At 42.1% G+C, this 12953-nt stretch overlaps 2 protein-coding genes across 6 annotated transcripts in view; one reads left to right on the top strand and one right to left on the bottom strand.

Annotated features, from left to right (window-relative positions):
• Positions 1-197: 197 nt before the first annotated feature.
• CAPZA3 (capping actin protein of muscle Z-line subunit alpha 3) lies at positions 198-2701 on the bottom strand. The gene is made up of 2 exons (XM_084764884.1): positions 1616-2701; positions 198-334 (listed from the first exon to the last, which is right to left on the bottom strand). The coding sequence occupies exon 1, from the start codon at positions 2697-2699 to the stop codon at positions 1800-1802; it is 900 nt and encodes a 299-aa protein (XP_084621010.1). The 5' UTR covers positions 2700-2701; the 3' UTR covers positions 198-334; positions 1616-1799.
• Positions 2702-2877: 176 nt separating this feature from the next.
• PLCZ1 (phospholipase C zeta 1) overlaps positions 2878-12953 on the top strand; it is a 47533-nt gene continuing 37457 nt past the window's right edge. For 3 of the 5 annotated variants that reach the window (XM_084764881.1, XM_084764882.1, XM_084764883.1), the window contains exon 1: positions 3726-3895. Coding sequence is in view for 2 of the 5 variants with exons in the window: in XM_084764879.1 (XP_084621005.1) it covers positions 3846-3880; positions 4671-4794 (159 nt within the window). In the remaining 3 variants the exon portion in view is untranslated. Of the gene's footprint in view, positions 3016-3720; positions 3896-4670; positions 4795-12953 lie in introns of those variants that run through there. The other 2 variants (XM_084764879.1, XM_084764880.1) reach the window with 1 other exon arrangement.

Raw genomic sequence — 12953 nt, forward strand, 5'->3', positions numbered from 1 at the left:
ACCTATGAGCAGCACCACCCACACAAGAGGAGCATCACGCACCCATGAGGAGCATCACCCACCCATGAGGAGTACCACCCATCCATAAGGAGCACCACCCATGACACGTACCACTCACGGGGAAGCAGGCATTGACTCAGCTTGCAACACGATCTTGGATTTTCCAGCCTCACACTGGTAAGCACTAATTTTCCTAGCATCAGCTGCTCATTTGATGGTACATTTGTTTTTGTATTTTATTTATTTTGTTTTGTGTGCGTAAAGTTGGGAACGAGGGCTCCTGTAGCGGTCAGAGGAAAACTTGTGATTGTCAATTCTTTCCACCATGTGTGTCCTGGGAACAGAACTCAGGTTTAGGCATGGTGGCAGAGACCTTTCAAACCTAACAGCAGACACCTCACATCTCACATGGGTCCACATGTCACAGCATTTTACTCTACCAACCTGAACAGCCTAAGATGTTATATGTCTTGATGACTTGAGCAACCTGAAACCTTTTACATTTTTAATGTAAAATCGGGATAATACTAGAGCCAGACAGATGGTAAAATATTGTGCATAAATCATTTAGTGTAAAGCTTGCCATGCAGTGAGCATTAGACGGATTTATTATAGCATTGGCTTCACTATGGCTCAACTATACAAGGTTTCTAGAACAAGGTTGTTCTAGAAGTCCAGAGATGTACAGGAATTCCACATCCTCCTTAGGCAGATGGTGGGGATGGCTTAGGAGAGAAGTAGAGTCACTTTATTAACCCTCTTCATTTTTATGTTGTGTCTGAGTGATTTGGTTGTATGTGTATGCAGTGTTGTGCACTCTGTGTATGCAGTACCCCAGGAGGCCATGGGACTGGAGTTACAGGCACTTGTGAGTCACCATGTGGTAGCTGAAAACTGAACCTACCTCCTATAGAAGAACAGCCAGTGCTCTTAACTCCTGAGCAGCCTTTCAGGCCCCAGGACCGAGAGCTTTGGTATTAGCTGGTTTCATAGGATATCTAAACCCAATGTCGTTTATTATTGTCCACTCATTTCTAGGTGGTTTCAAATGGAATGGAATAACGTGAAGTAGCATTTGCAAAGCTATGAGCATACCTAGTCAGTTCCAAAGAGAGCCTGAGTTCACACACGTGTAGATACATAGGCACACAGGTGTGCACGCATACACAGAGACAGACGTAGACATTCTCACACACAGGAACACACACACACACACACACACACACACACACACACACACATAGACATCCTCACACACAGGAACACACACACACACACACAGACATAGACATCCTCACACACAGGAACACACATACACACACACACACACACACAGACATAGACATCCTCACACACAGGAACACACACACACACACACACACACACACACACAGACATAGACATCCTCACACACAGGAACACACACACACACACACACACACACACACACAGACATAGACATCCTCACACACAGGAACACACACACACACACACACACACACACACATACACACGCACACAGAGTCTTAATCTGCCCACTTCCCCACTAACAAGTTATTTTAGGCTCTAATAAGAAACTCTGAATTTGTGAATTGACATTGGGAAATGTATTTACCCCTTTTCTGCCATGTTGGTGAGTACTGTCTGTATAACACGATTTCCTAGCCTTTCCTCTCTTCAAACTTGCACGGGATGGATGACAAGCTAATGACTAGTCCAAGAACTCCTCAACTATGTGCAAGCACTTACTCCCTAGAATACAAATGCTTAGCTTGAGCCAATAGCCGGGAGCATCCCTTTTATATTATCCAGTTGCACAGCACACTTCTGGAGTAAATGACATATCCTAACTTGGGGTACATCACCAGGTTGAGGTCAGAAAGGATCCTCTGCCAGTCAATCAAAGTGCGTGTCACGGGAAGGTCCCTCCGTAATATTTTCCTCAGGGCTTCATTAGACAGCTCCTGCAATTCTTCTACGACAGCAGCTTGAAATTTGTTCTCTTGTTCCTCCACAAGCCTTGCAAAACTGAGAGCCAACTGGGCTTGATTGACCACCTCTAAGCTCTCCTTCAGGTCCTTGGAGATTTCAACATGCAGGTTGACACACCGGAAGAAGTGAGCTTGCACAAAAATCCTTCCTGTTACTTGGGTTAGAAACGGGTTTACCTGGAAGATCCACTTTGACTTCCAAAGGCCGTTCCAGCAATCCCCGTTGTCATAGCTGTGGTCTTCAATGCACGCTATTAAGAATTCTCTACTCTTGATCGTTTTTCTCAGCACGTTGCAATTTCCATTTGGGTAGTGGTCATTCACGTAGAGCTTTAAGGCACACAGAACCACAGACCTCAGGTACTCGGTCTCGTTCCGAATGATTCCGTGGGTTTGGATATCTCTCAGCTGATTCTGGAGCAGGTCAAACCTAAAAGAGAGTTTGCTCTGGTAGTCAAAGAACCGGAAGTCACCCATCACATTGTGGTGAGACAGGAGGACCGGATTGCCATCGATGCAGAGTGGCACGCAGTATTTTTGGCAGTGCTGATGACCCGCACACTCACCCTGCTGGTGCATGAGTTTCTCATCGCGGATAAGCAGACAGAGGTCATCAAAGGCATTCACAAATTCCCCAGGGGGAGCCTGGATTAAGAGTCTGCGGATGACTTTTTCCTTCTCTTTCCTACTCAAGATGCTGAGTGCCATGTCTAGTTGCAGCAGAAGCAAAGCTTCTGAAATGAAGGGCGTTCACAGGGTGAGAAAGTGGTCCATGGGACACCTTGCCCATTCAAGGTGTTAAGCATTCGGTATAGCAAAGCAGGAAGATGGGACAGTCAGTCAAGCTCTGTGTCTCCTGATGACGTCACAGAGAAGCACGGAACTTCTGGTGATGTCACAGTGAATGCTCAAAACCAAAGAAGACAATGATAGTCACCTGACAGTGTGGTGTTCAGCCAACCAGCTCTACCAATTGGGAAGGTTTTTAAGAACTTAGCCTCCTGACAAGTCTTCTTGGAAAGTGGTGTGTCTTCCTCTGTGTCTGTTACATGTTGTCAGCAGTCTAGAGAAGTTGCCTGGGGATTGTAGTCAGTGTTGGATAGCATGGTGTCTCTTCAGCTGTCATAGGGCACTGGCTTCCAGTCAGGCTCTTAGGATAGCTGCCCCACCCTTCTGGGTGAACATTGTGATGAAAGGTTTGAGGGGATAGAGACAAAATAGGCAAAATAAAGTGAGGTACAGTGAAGGCTGAGAAGTGGCCCAGCCAGTACAGCTTGAAAACCAGAGTTAGGACCTACATGTTGGAAGGAGAAAAATGACTCCTGCAAGTTGTCATCTGATCTGGACACATGTGCTACAAACAGTACACACACACACACACACACACACACACACATACACATACACACACACACACACACATACACACACCCACACACACACACACATGAGACACAAACGAGTCTATTGAAAATGCCAGTGGGATTGGAAATTCTCAGAATATGACAAGAAGTCAAATGTTTTAGGGAGGGGCCACATCTTTCATTTCTCTCTCTCTCTCTCTCTCTCTCTCTCTCTCTCTCTCTCTCTCTCTCTCTGTCTCTCTGTCTCTGTCTCTGTCTCTCTCTGTGTCTGTCTCTCTGTCTCTGTCTTTCTCTCTCTCTCTCTTCTCTCTCTCAATTTGAAAGAGTAAAGGCCACAGACAATGTGTTTTTTGTCTTTTCCCTAGAAAAGTGGCAATGGCGAGGACAGCTGATGACTATCATAAGGGGCAGAGCTACTTCGAAGACTGAATGACAATACCTTAGGTGGAGAGACCTCTATGGGAGGACACGTGGCACGGATCATGAAAACATGGAAACACGGCAGCACGAGTACGCAGAAGCAAGATATCCAATCAGAAGGTTGTTTTGTTTTGTTTTGTTTTGTGTGTTTTGCCTCATTTTCCCTCTTGTTCTTGTTTCTCCCCCTCATGTGACCCTCACTCTTTACAGGGTCCTGAATGCAAGTATCGGCCATTTGAGTATGAACTTTTTGCTCATTTCCACAATTCTGAACTTTTCTTGCTTTTCTTAGATTCCCGTATTTTATTGTTGTTGTTGCTATTATAAAAATGTGCTTTTCCATATTGAGTCATAGTCATTAAGGATTACTCATTAGTTTTAATAGGCTAAAATTGAATAGGAATTGGAGCAACTTTTGCCTGTAGACATTTGACTAGTGTAACTGAACCAGTCAGAGTCACTATGGAACACTCAGTGGCCTACAATTATTTATGAACTTATTTAATGCACTCTCTTCTATAAGTTTGTTGGTTTGTTTATCTTTCTGGATGAGGGAGGTTAGGTGGGTGAGGAAATCTTCGGGTCCTGTAGCTTGGAGGATCAAGCTTTCTGGCCAATTAGATGTAATAATAGTGTAATGAATTTCCCAAATGCTAACTTTCTTTCTCAGGTTTTAAAATGTTGTTCTGCATTTCAACTAGGTTATGTTTTTTTATATCTTGCATCCCTTTATTACAGTTGGTAAGAATATTGTTTTTGTGTAAATTGTATTTATTTATAACTGCCTGAGCACAGGATAGATATCCATTAAGATCAAAGGCAAATTGTTTCTTTAAGAATTCTAAAGCCTTAGTGAGTGACTTTGAGAATTTCCTTAACTTGTTGTGCTTCATACATGGTTTTTGTCAAAGATTCAGGATGAATTTAGAGGCGGAAAAATCACCATTGAAAATACTCACAAATTGCTTGAAAAACTTGATTTTCCCTGCAACTTTGCTCATCTAAAACATATTTTTAAGGTGAGATGATACCCTCTCTCTGCCTGTCCACTTCATGAAGGGTTTACTGTGCTGTAAGTAGATGTCAGCAGATACTTGAGGGTTTCTTTTGAAAAACATGCATGGGGCTGGTGATATGGGTCATTGGTCAAGAAGAGTCCTTATTGCTTTTGTAGAGGACCTGTGTTCAGTTCCCAGCATGCATATGGTGCCTCACAACTGCCTGTGCCTCTAGTTCCAGGGAACCCAATGCCCTCGTTTGACCTATCTGGGCTCCCCTAAGTATGTGACACACACACACACATACACTCAGGTACACACACCTGCACCCAATTGAGTATTTAAAAATATATATGGAAAGCCAGTATCTTAAGAACAGAATAAGCTAATGGCTATTCAATTTTGAAATAATGACCAGGGCATTGGCTTGAAACCATTTCCTGAGTATACAGCAATGGTCACAGCAGATCTAGGATAAAGGTTAAAATTAGGACTGGGTGAAATAGGATTAAACTTTAAAAGTCAATGGTAAGGGTTTTGTTTTGTTTGGGGGAGTTGGTTTGGTTTTGATGACATGGGAGAAGAAAAAGCTAGAAGGAACAAGATAATAGGGGTTGGCATAGCAGCTGTTGTGAGAGGGTATGTCTGCAATCCTAACACTGGGAGCTTGAGAAGGAAGAGCAAGAGCTCTAGGTACAGTTCAGCTGTGTAGTGAGTGTGGTGCTGGCCTGGCCTATATGAGACCTGCTCTAAGACATGGTGAACACAGTAATCACAGTACTTAAAATAATGACAAAGCCTTAGCAAGGCAGAAAGAAAAAGAGGGAAGGCTCCAATGAGTAAATTAGTAAGTGAAAGAGGAGACACTACAACTGACCCCACAGAAATAAAGACCATCATGACGGAATGAACCACCACAGAGCAGCAGACTGCTCAACTTAGAGGAAATGGAGAAGCACCTAAGCACACAGAGCCTGCCCAAAGTGAGCACAAAACAAAACAAAACAAAACAAACAAAACAAAACAAAAAAACCAAAAACCAAAACAAAACAAAACCAAAAAACTAGAAAACTCAAAAGGAATAACAACAATAACAATCTAGTCATTAATAAAGTGAAATATGCAACAAAGAAAAGCCCAGATGCCATTTTAGCTGAAAATTCAAGGAGAAATCAACACTCATCCTTTTAAAACACTTCTACAAAAAGTAAAGAGAAAATGACTATGATGCTGTTTTATAAACACAGCAGAATCCTGACATCAAAGCTGAGCATGTACACCCCAAAACAGTTAACTTCAAGCCAGTATATCTGATGAACACAGATACAAAATCTTAGCAAGCCAAGGAAGAGTCTATAACATGACCAAATGGGATCTGTCGCGTGCGCGCGCGCGCGCGCACACACACACACACACACACACACACACACACACACACACACACGCAAGGATGGCTCACTCCCCACATCAAGGCAAAAGGACAAAATAAAATTACACAATCGCTTTCAAAAACCCAAACGTTGTCTTTCCCCAGAGCTGGGGAGATAGTTTACTAGGCAAAGTGCTTGACTTGAGGGCCTGATTTTGGATTCTTAGCACTCAAGCAAAAAGCCAGATATGGTAGCACATGCTTATAATGTCAGCCTTCTGGAGATAAAGACAGGAAGATCCCGACACCACACTCTCTTTCTCTTTCTCTCTCTCTCTTTCTCTTACACACACACACACACACACACACAAACACACACACACACACACACACGCGTGCACGCACACACACACACACACACACACACACACACACACACACACGCCAAACGAACACCTTTGAACAAACATGTATACGATGTTCATCATATTCTATTTGTTGTTCCCTAATTCATCAAGTTGTATATAGTAAATATGTCAACTTTTTAAAAAGTTTACAAGTGTGTGTGTGTGTGTGTGTGTGTGTGTGTGTGTGTGTGTGTGTGCAGCTGCATGCACACAAGTACCACAGTGTGCATGTGGAAGGTCAAAACACATCTTTGAGGGTCAGTTTTTTTTTTCTTTCACCGTGTGGGGTCTGGGGAATTGGCCTCAGGGTGCTGGCAAGCTCCTTTCCCTGCTGACCCGTGTCACTGGCCCACAGTATGTGAACATTTTATATCCCAATCATATCCTAGCAACACAACTTAAAGACTGAGTAACCCAGAGAAATGTTCTTATTTCACGTACTCCAAGGGAGAAACTCCACTGAGATTTCTTTGTTTGAGGAACTGGCAAGAAGGACTCTGCCTGGATTCTCTCGCTAAGCCTCATGGGGAACAATCAGAAATAAAGCAAGATGACACATGTTTCAGTTGAACTTGGTCCTAGAAAGTTGACAAAGTTGTTTCTTTGAGAATTCGGCAGAAAATGCTAGGTTGGCCAATCTAGATAGTTAGGGATACTGGGCCTCCAAGTACTTTTTTTTTTTTTTTTTTTTTGAGATTAGGAATCAGCTCATGCCTATATTCACATCTGAAAACAAAAGGTCCCCCCTGCCACCGCCACAAGACTCTTCATACCTAGGGTTTTCTACCCAATAGCATCTCCTAAGAAGGAGAAAAATCACGTTCTTCCTGATTTAACAGACTTTATGTGCATTAAAGCACATCAAATGTGAGTGGTTGTAAAGATTATCCATACGTCATCACATCATTTTGGAGTTTCTCTTAGAGACAGATGATCTGAGCCAGGACTGAGTAAAGCACTCGCCACATTCGGAGTACTTTACAGTACGTCCCACACTTATCAATGCATGAGAATGAAGCACTGATAGAAATTTTATGGTCTAGTCATGGGGGGGGGCTACATATTTATTTTGTTAGGTGAAATATTTTTGGTGTGACTATGACCATAATGCTTAAAAATTAGAGGCAGAGGGGCCAGTGGAGTTGAGCTGTCTCACTGGTGAAGACACTTGCTGCCTCAAGTCCGATGACTTGAGTTCTATTCCTGAAACCCTCATGGTCATGGGAGAGAACTACTGACTCCTGAAAATTGTCCTCTGACCTTCACATGTGCTGTGGTACATATCCACCTGTGTAGATATATAAATGTGAAAAATTTTAAAATGTTAGAGCCCGAATATGCTTAGAATACAGTTTTAAAAACTTTCAAAAAGCGATGCTGTGCCCACGAGACCTTTAGAAACAAAAGTGATGGCTGAGGTTAACTTATCTATGAATATCGGAAGGGCTAACAATTGAGATGTAATATGAATAAATTAATAAAAAATGTAATAAAAACTTATCTGTGAAAGCAACTCTTAACCTGGTACTTCGTTATGCTAGGTAAGCTGGGACAAAGGTTGATTAAATAAAACTTACGGAATGTGTACTGACTGGCTGAACTTTGTGAATGTCTTTATATTAATCATCTTGAGCATTCAAGCCCCCTTTTTTTTGGCATTTGTATGTAGGTATTGTGTGCATGCATGTGCGAATACATGATTGCGTATGTGCACATGCATGTAGCAGTCAGAGGTTGACAACAGTGTCTTCTTGACTGTTCATCAATTATTTACCTCCCCTGAACCGAGCTTGCAGATTCTATTAGGATAACTAACCAGCTTGCCTCCAGGAACCTGAGAGTTGGCATTCCAAATGGGATTACATCATACTCCCCCCAGCTGAGTGGGTGGCTGCTGCCCATCTGAATTCCAGTGCTCATACTCCTGGCAAGTGCTTGTCCATTGAGCCATCTCTCCAGTCTCTAGCATCTGTACTCTCATTAACTCCTCAGTTTCCCTTTCTTCATGGGTGAACTTTCTGCTGAAGTAGATCTAAGGAAACAAGGCTCACTTGGGTGACTGAGATCTGTCAGTGTCTCAAAGTATAGAAATTTTAGGCCTAGCTACTGTTTGTGCAAATCAAAAACCTCATAAACAAATTTCTTAGTCTGTGAAATGGGAATATTAATCCCACAGGATTTTTCTGAGTCATAAATAAGATATTATTTATGAATCTACCTTGTTCGTGTACAAAGTCAAGTTACATTAGAAATTATTAAAAATGTACTGATTTCTTAAAGAGCTGACATAGATTATGGCATAAATTAATTTTTTTACAAGGTGACTTTTTATTATAAATTTGGGTAAGAAGGAATATAAGTTTATAATCTTGGCAATATATTCCAAAGTTCTTTCTACAAGATGAATTATTGAGTCATGGCTCGAGCAACAATTTATTAAACTTTTTTATTACACTTTTACAAAAAGATTTATTGCTTTGTCTTGTAATGGTCTTTACTTTATAGCATGATATATATTATAAGCAATATCACATGTGACTTCAATATACATGCCTAGCCTTCAAACATACCTTGACTTGTCAGTCAAGTATGAAATTTTATCCTTTCGAATGTCAAGAATTCGTTACTACAGGGCTTGGGTCTTCATAGTCTCTAGGCAATGAGCAACCATTGATAAGTCCATGGCTCTCTAAGCAAGTGTGCATTGTGGGAGAGGAGGAAGGCATGTTCTTTCTGGAGAGAAAGGAATGCTGAACCTCCTCTGGGTAGGCAGCAAGGCATGCCCCCAGAAAGCCTGGAATGGGAGACAAAGAGGACTCTGAAGATGTGGAGGTGTCATTCTTTCAAGACAAAAGAATGAGGGGCTTGTGCACAGATTCCATAGCAGGAGCTTAATGGACAGAAAGGAACCAGCTGTGGCTGGAGAAGGACGCAAGGGGGTGGGGGATGGGGAGAAAAGCTGCTTAGGCCCAGAGGGTGTAAAGTTTTTCTTTTCCTCTTCCTCTCCTTTATTTCTTCTCTTTTCTTTCCTTTCCTCCCTTCTGCCCCTCCTCTTCCTTTCAAGCAGTTCCTTGATTTCCTCTCCCTGCTTCCCCTCTCTTTACCTTCCTCTCCTCTCTGTTTTTTAAAGCTGCCCCTGTCCTCTTCCTCCTTTTAATTTTCAGCTGTTTCATGTGGCCCAGGCAAGCCTGAGGCTCTTTGTGCAGCTGAGGATGAACTTGACCTCTTGACCTGCCTGCCTCTCCTTCCCCAATGCTAAGACTATAGGCATGCATCAACACATCTGCTTGATAGTGGAAATCTTAAAGGGCAGACCTTAGAATTATTAATTGTTTTTGTCGACAATAGTCATTAAAGCCTGACTAGGAAAATAGCAAATATATTTTTAAAAACAAATAATCTGATAACAAGGTAGAATCGACTGGAAGTTAGAACCTGGGTAGAGTAGAGATACCACTACTTACAAACCCCCAACCTTTGACCTCTTCTGCCAGTTTCACCCTGCCTAGGTGACCTCCCATGTATGGCTTCTAGCCTTGTTGATCCTTCACACAATTTCTCTTTTCTCACATTCTTTAGAAGACAACAGAAGAACCCCACACTTCTTCTTCGATGCATTGCAACAAGATCTACGCTCAGTTCTGTCTGAGAACTTTATGTGTGACCTGCTAAATCCTGACCATTTAGTTGCTGGGAGTTTATTTTTCCCTCTGTTAGGAGGTGTCTGCCTATCATTAGATGGCTGTTGAGATGACTCACTGGGTAAGGGAGCTTACCACCAAGACTGATAATCTGAATTTGATCTCTAGGACCCACAGAGTTGAGGAAAAGAACACATTCCTGAGGGTTGTCTTCTGATTTGCACATGTAAGCAACGGCATGTACGTAGCCACATGCACACATAAATAAATGTACCGATCTTTTTTAATTCACAGAAATTATTGGTCAATCTAAACCTTTTAAGTGAATGATAACATTCTGAATACCCCAGTGAAGTACTCTTTAAAATAACAAGAATATAAGAAGCAAATTGACTGAGGCATTTCTAGAAGGAGATGAATATCTTATGCAACTACAGTAACAGATACAGAACATAGCAATGGTTTCTACCATGATGCACAGACTGGCAGACTCTAGCAAGTTAAGAAGGCAAAGAAAGAGAACAGCTTCTGCCTCACACACAAGGGATAGCATGGTACCTGTGTTGTGCAAACTGTGTAAACTCTAAACTAAAGAGCATCTACTGTGTGAGGTACAAGGACAACAGAGCCAAGACTGCCACTGACATCTTCAGGGTCCTGTGGCAATGTATACATAATATATGTAAGGTGTCTTGAAGAAAAGAGAAATTCAGATAACTTAAGAGAAGCATGAAAGAGAAGGAATTTCACTTTGGGGAATTTATTCCTGTGTACAGGTTATCAGTTTGTGCAATGGCACGTACTCTTTCTACTTATGTCTGATCTCGGGATTAGTCTTGCACATTTCTGAGACTGGGGACTGTCTCTATACAGGGAACATAGTAATACAGCAATACTGACCATTTTAGCTGTCCTTGTCTCAGCCTCAGGCCTGAATGCTTTCACTCTTTGTCTTTCTTCTCCCTATTTCCCTTCATCATTGCTTCCATTATTTCCTATTTCCTTTCCCCTTCCTATTAGCTCCCCTTGTGTTCAATGGCACAGTCCTAATTATGTTTTGTAGCTTTCACTTTGGGTAATTTGATTAATTTATGAACCACAATTATCTCTGGTATTGATTAGTTGAAACGATTTTGTGGATTTGTGGGATTTTGTTTGGTCTTCACTCCAACTTCTTAACATAGTGTATGGCAACTTTCGCTTATTAGGAAAACACACAGGTAAGACGTAAGGTCAGCAGGGGACACTTGAGGTGTCCAGGTCTGTGTCTTGACTGAATGCACCTAGGGAGTAATGTTTATTTCATACTTCAAGTCAGCAGACCTAGGAGTTTTCATTTACATTGTCAAGTGTAACAAAACCTTTCCCGAGTTAAAGGCCCATTTTGAATTTTGCTGATGTTTAAGATTTTTAATGAAGAATTGAGTTAGATCAGACTATAACAAAATTATTTCAATTTCACAATATTCACTGTTAAGGACTTCAAAATTCTAAAATTTAAAACCAATAATTGGAACCATCTTAGTTTACTAGGGGTCAAAACATGTAATTTTGAGCTTATTTAATTTTTAAAAAAAGACATGCTTGTTTATTATTATTATTTAAATTTTATGTGCATTGTGCTTGCATATGTATCTGTGTAAAGGGGTCAGAACTCTTGAAGCTGGAGTTACAGACAGTGATGAGCTGCCAAGTGGTTGCTGGGAATTGAACTCAGGACCTCTGGAAGAGCAGCCAGTGCTCTTAACCACTGAGCCATCTCTCCAGCCCCTGAGCTTATTTAATTTTAAGATGCTGTATTGCTTTCAGTCTCCTTGAGACCCAGGATCCGAGTTGAAAGCCACAAATAGTGGCTCTGCTCCAACGTGTGTCCCATGTCCTTTTCCCTCGGCTTGGTGGCTGGACCGTGCGTCTCCAAGTCACTCCCTACGTGGGGCAGCACTCCTCTCTCAACTGCTCTCTGCCTTTGATTCTCCGCTCAGATAGCTTCTTATGCCCCTTTGTAGAGAATTCTCTTATACTAATCCGTGGACTCTTCTCAGTGTAAAGACAAGGTAATTTCCAGCGTGCTTGTCTCCTGTCGTACCCCAGGGGTTCTGCAGTGTTGCATGCTTCACAAGAAAAACTTCAAAAGGCGAGACACAGCTTGTCTGGAGGATGCGAAGGAGCAGACATAGATAACGCGCGACAGGTCGCCCCTGTTCAGTTCTACAGTTTGGTGTATGTTTCCCACTCCCGTTGCAGTCTGATGCCGTAGGCGGCACTATATATTCCCACTTTTCAGATGAAATGAGAAACTCCGAGAGAGTTTAATCAGTGTGTCCAAAGTATCACCCCAGTTTAATCTGTGTGTCCAAAGTATCACCACACTTTGGGGTTTGAAAGGCAATGCCATTTTGTCAACATGTTACCTCAACCTGTTGCCTCTCCAACACCGGCTTCTTTGTAGTCAAGGTGTTTACAATGGAACGAGAGAGTCGGTAGGCTTTCTAAGAAAGTTCTTTGTGAAACTGGAACTCCTCAGTTGAACCTTCTTTTCTCTAGTGGGTTTTTTGTTGTTGTTGTTGTTGTTGTTGTTGTTTGTTCCCTTGCAATATGAAAGTTCCGCTACTGTGATTCCAATCCGCAACTTCAAGCCCTCCTGAATCTGCTCATAATTCCGCTGATGATGTACGACTCTGATCGGGAGAGTCTATACCCGGAAGCACTAAATGAGAGAGACGGAGATCGGTCGAGGCAAAATCAAGAGGCTTTAATGTTCCA

The sequence above is a fragment of the Acomys minous genome, assembly GCF_964271855.1.
Source record: "Acomys minous genome assembly, chromosome: 17".
NCBI classification, from domain to species: domain Eukaryota; kingdom Metazoa; phylum Chordata; class Mammalia; order Rodentia; family Muridae; genus Acomys; species Acomys minous.

Coding starts and splice junctions, on each gene's coding strand:
- CAPZA3 (XM_084764884.1), bottom strand. CDS start 2,699: ATGGCACTCAGCATCTTGAGTAGGAAAGAGAAGGAAAAAGTCATCCGC.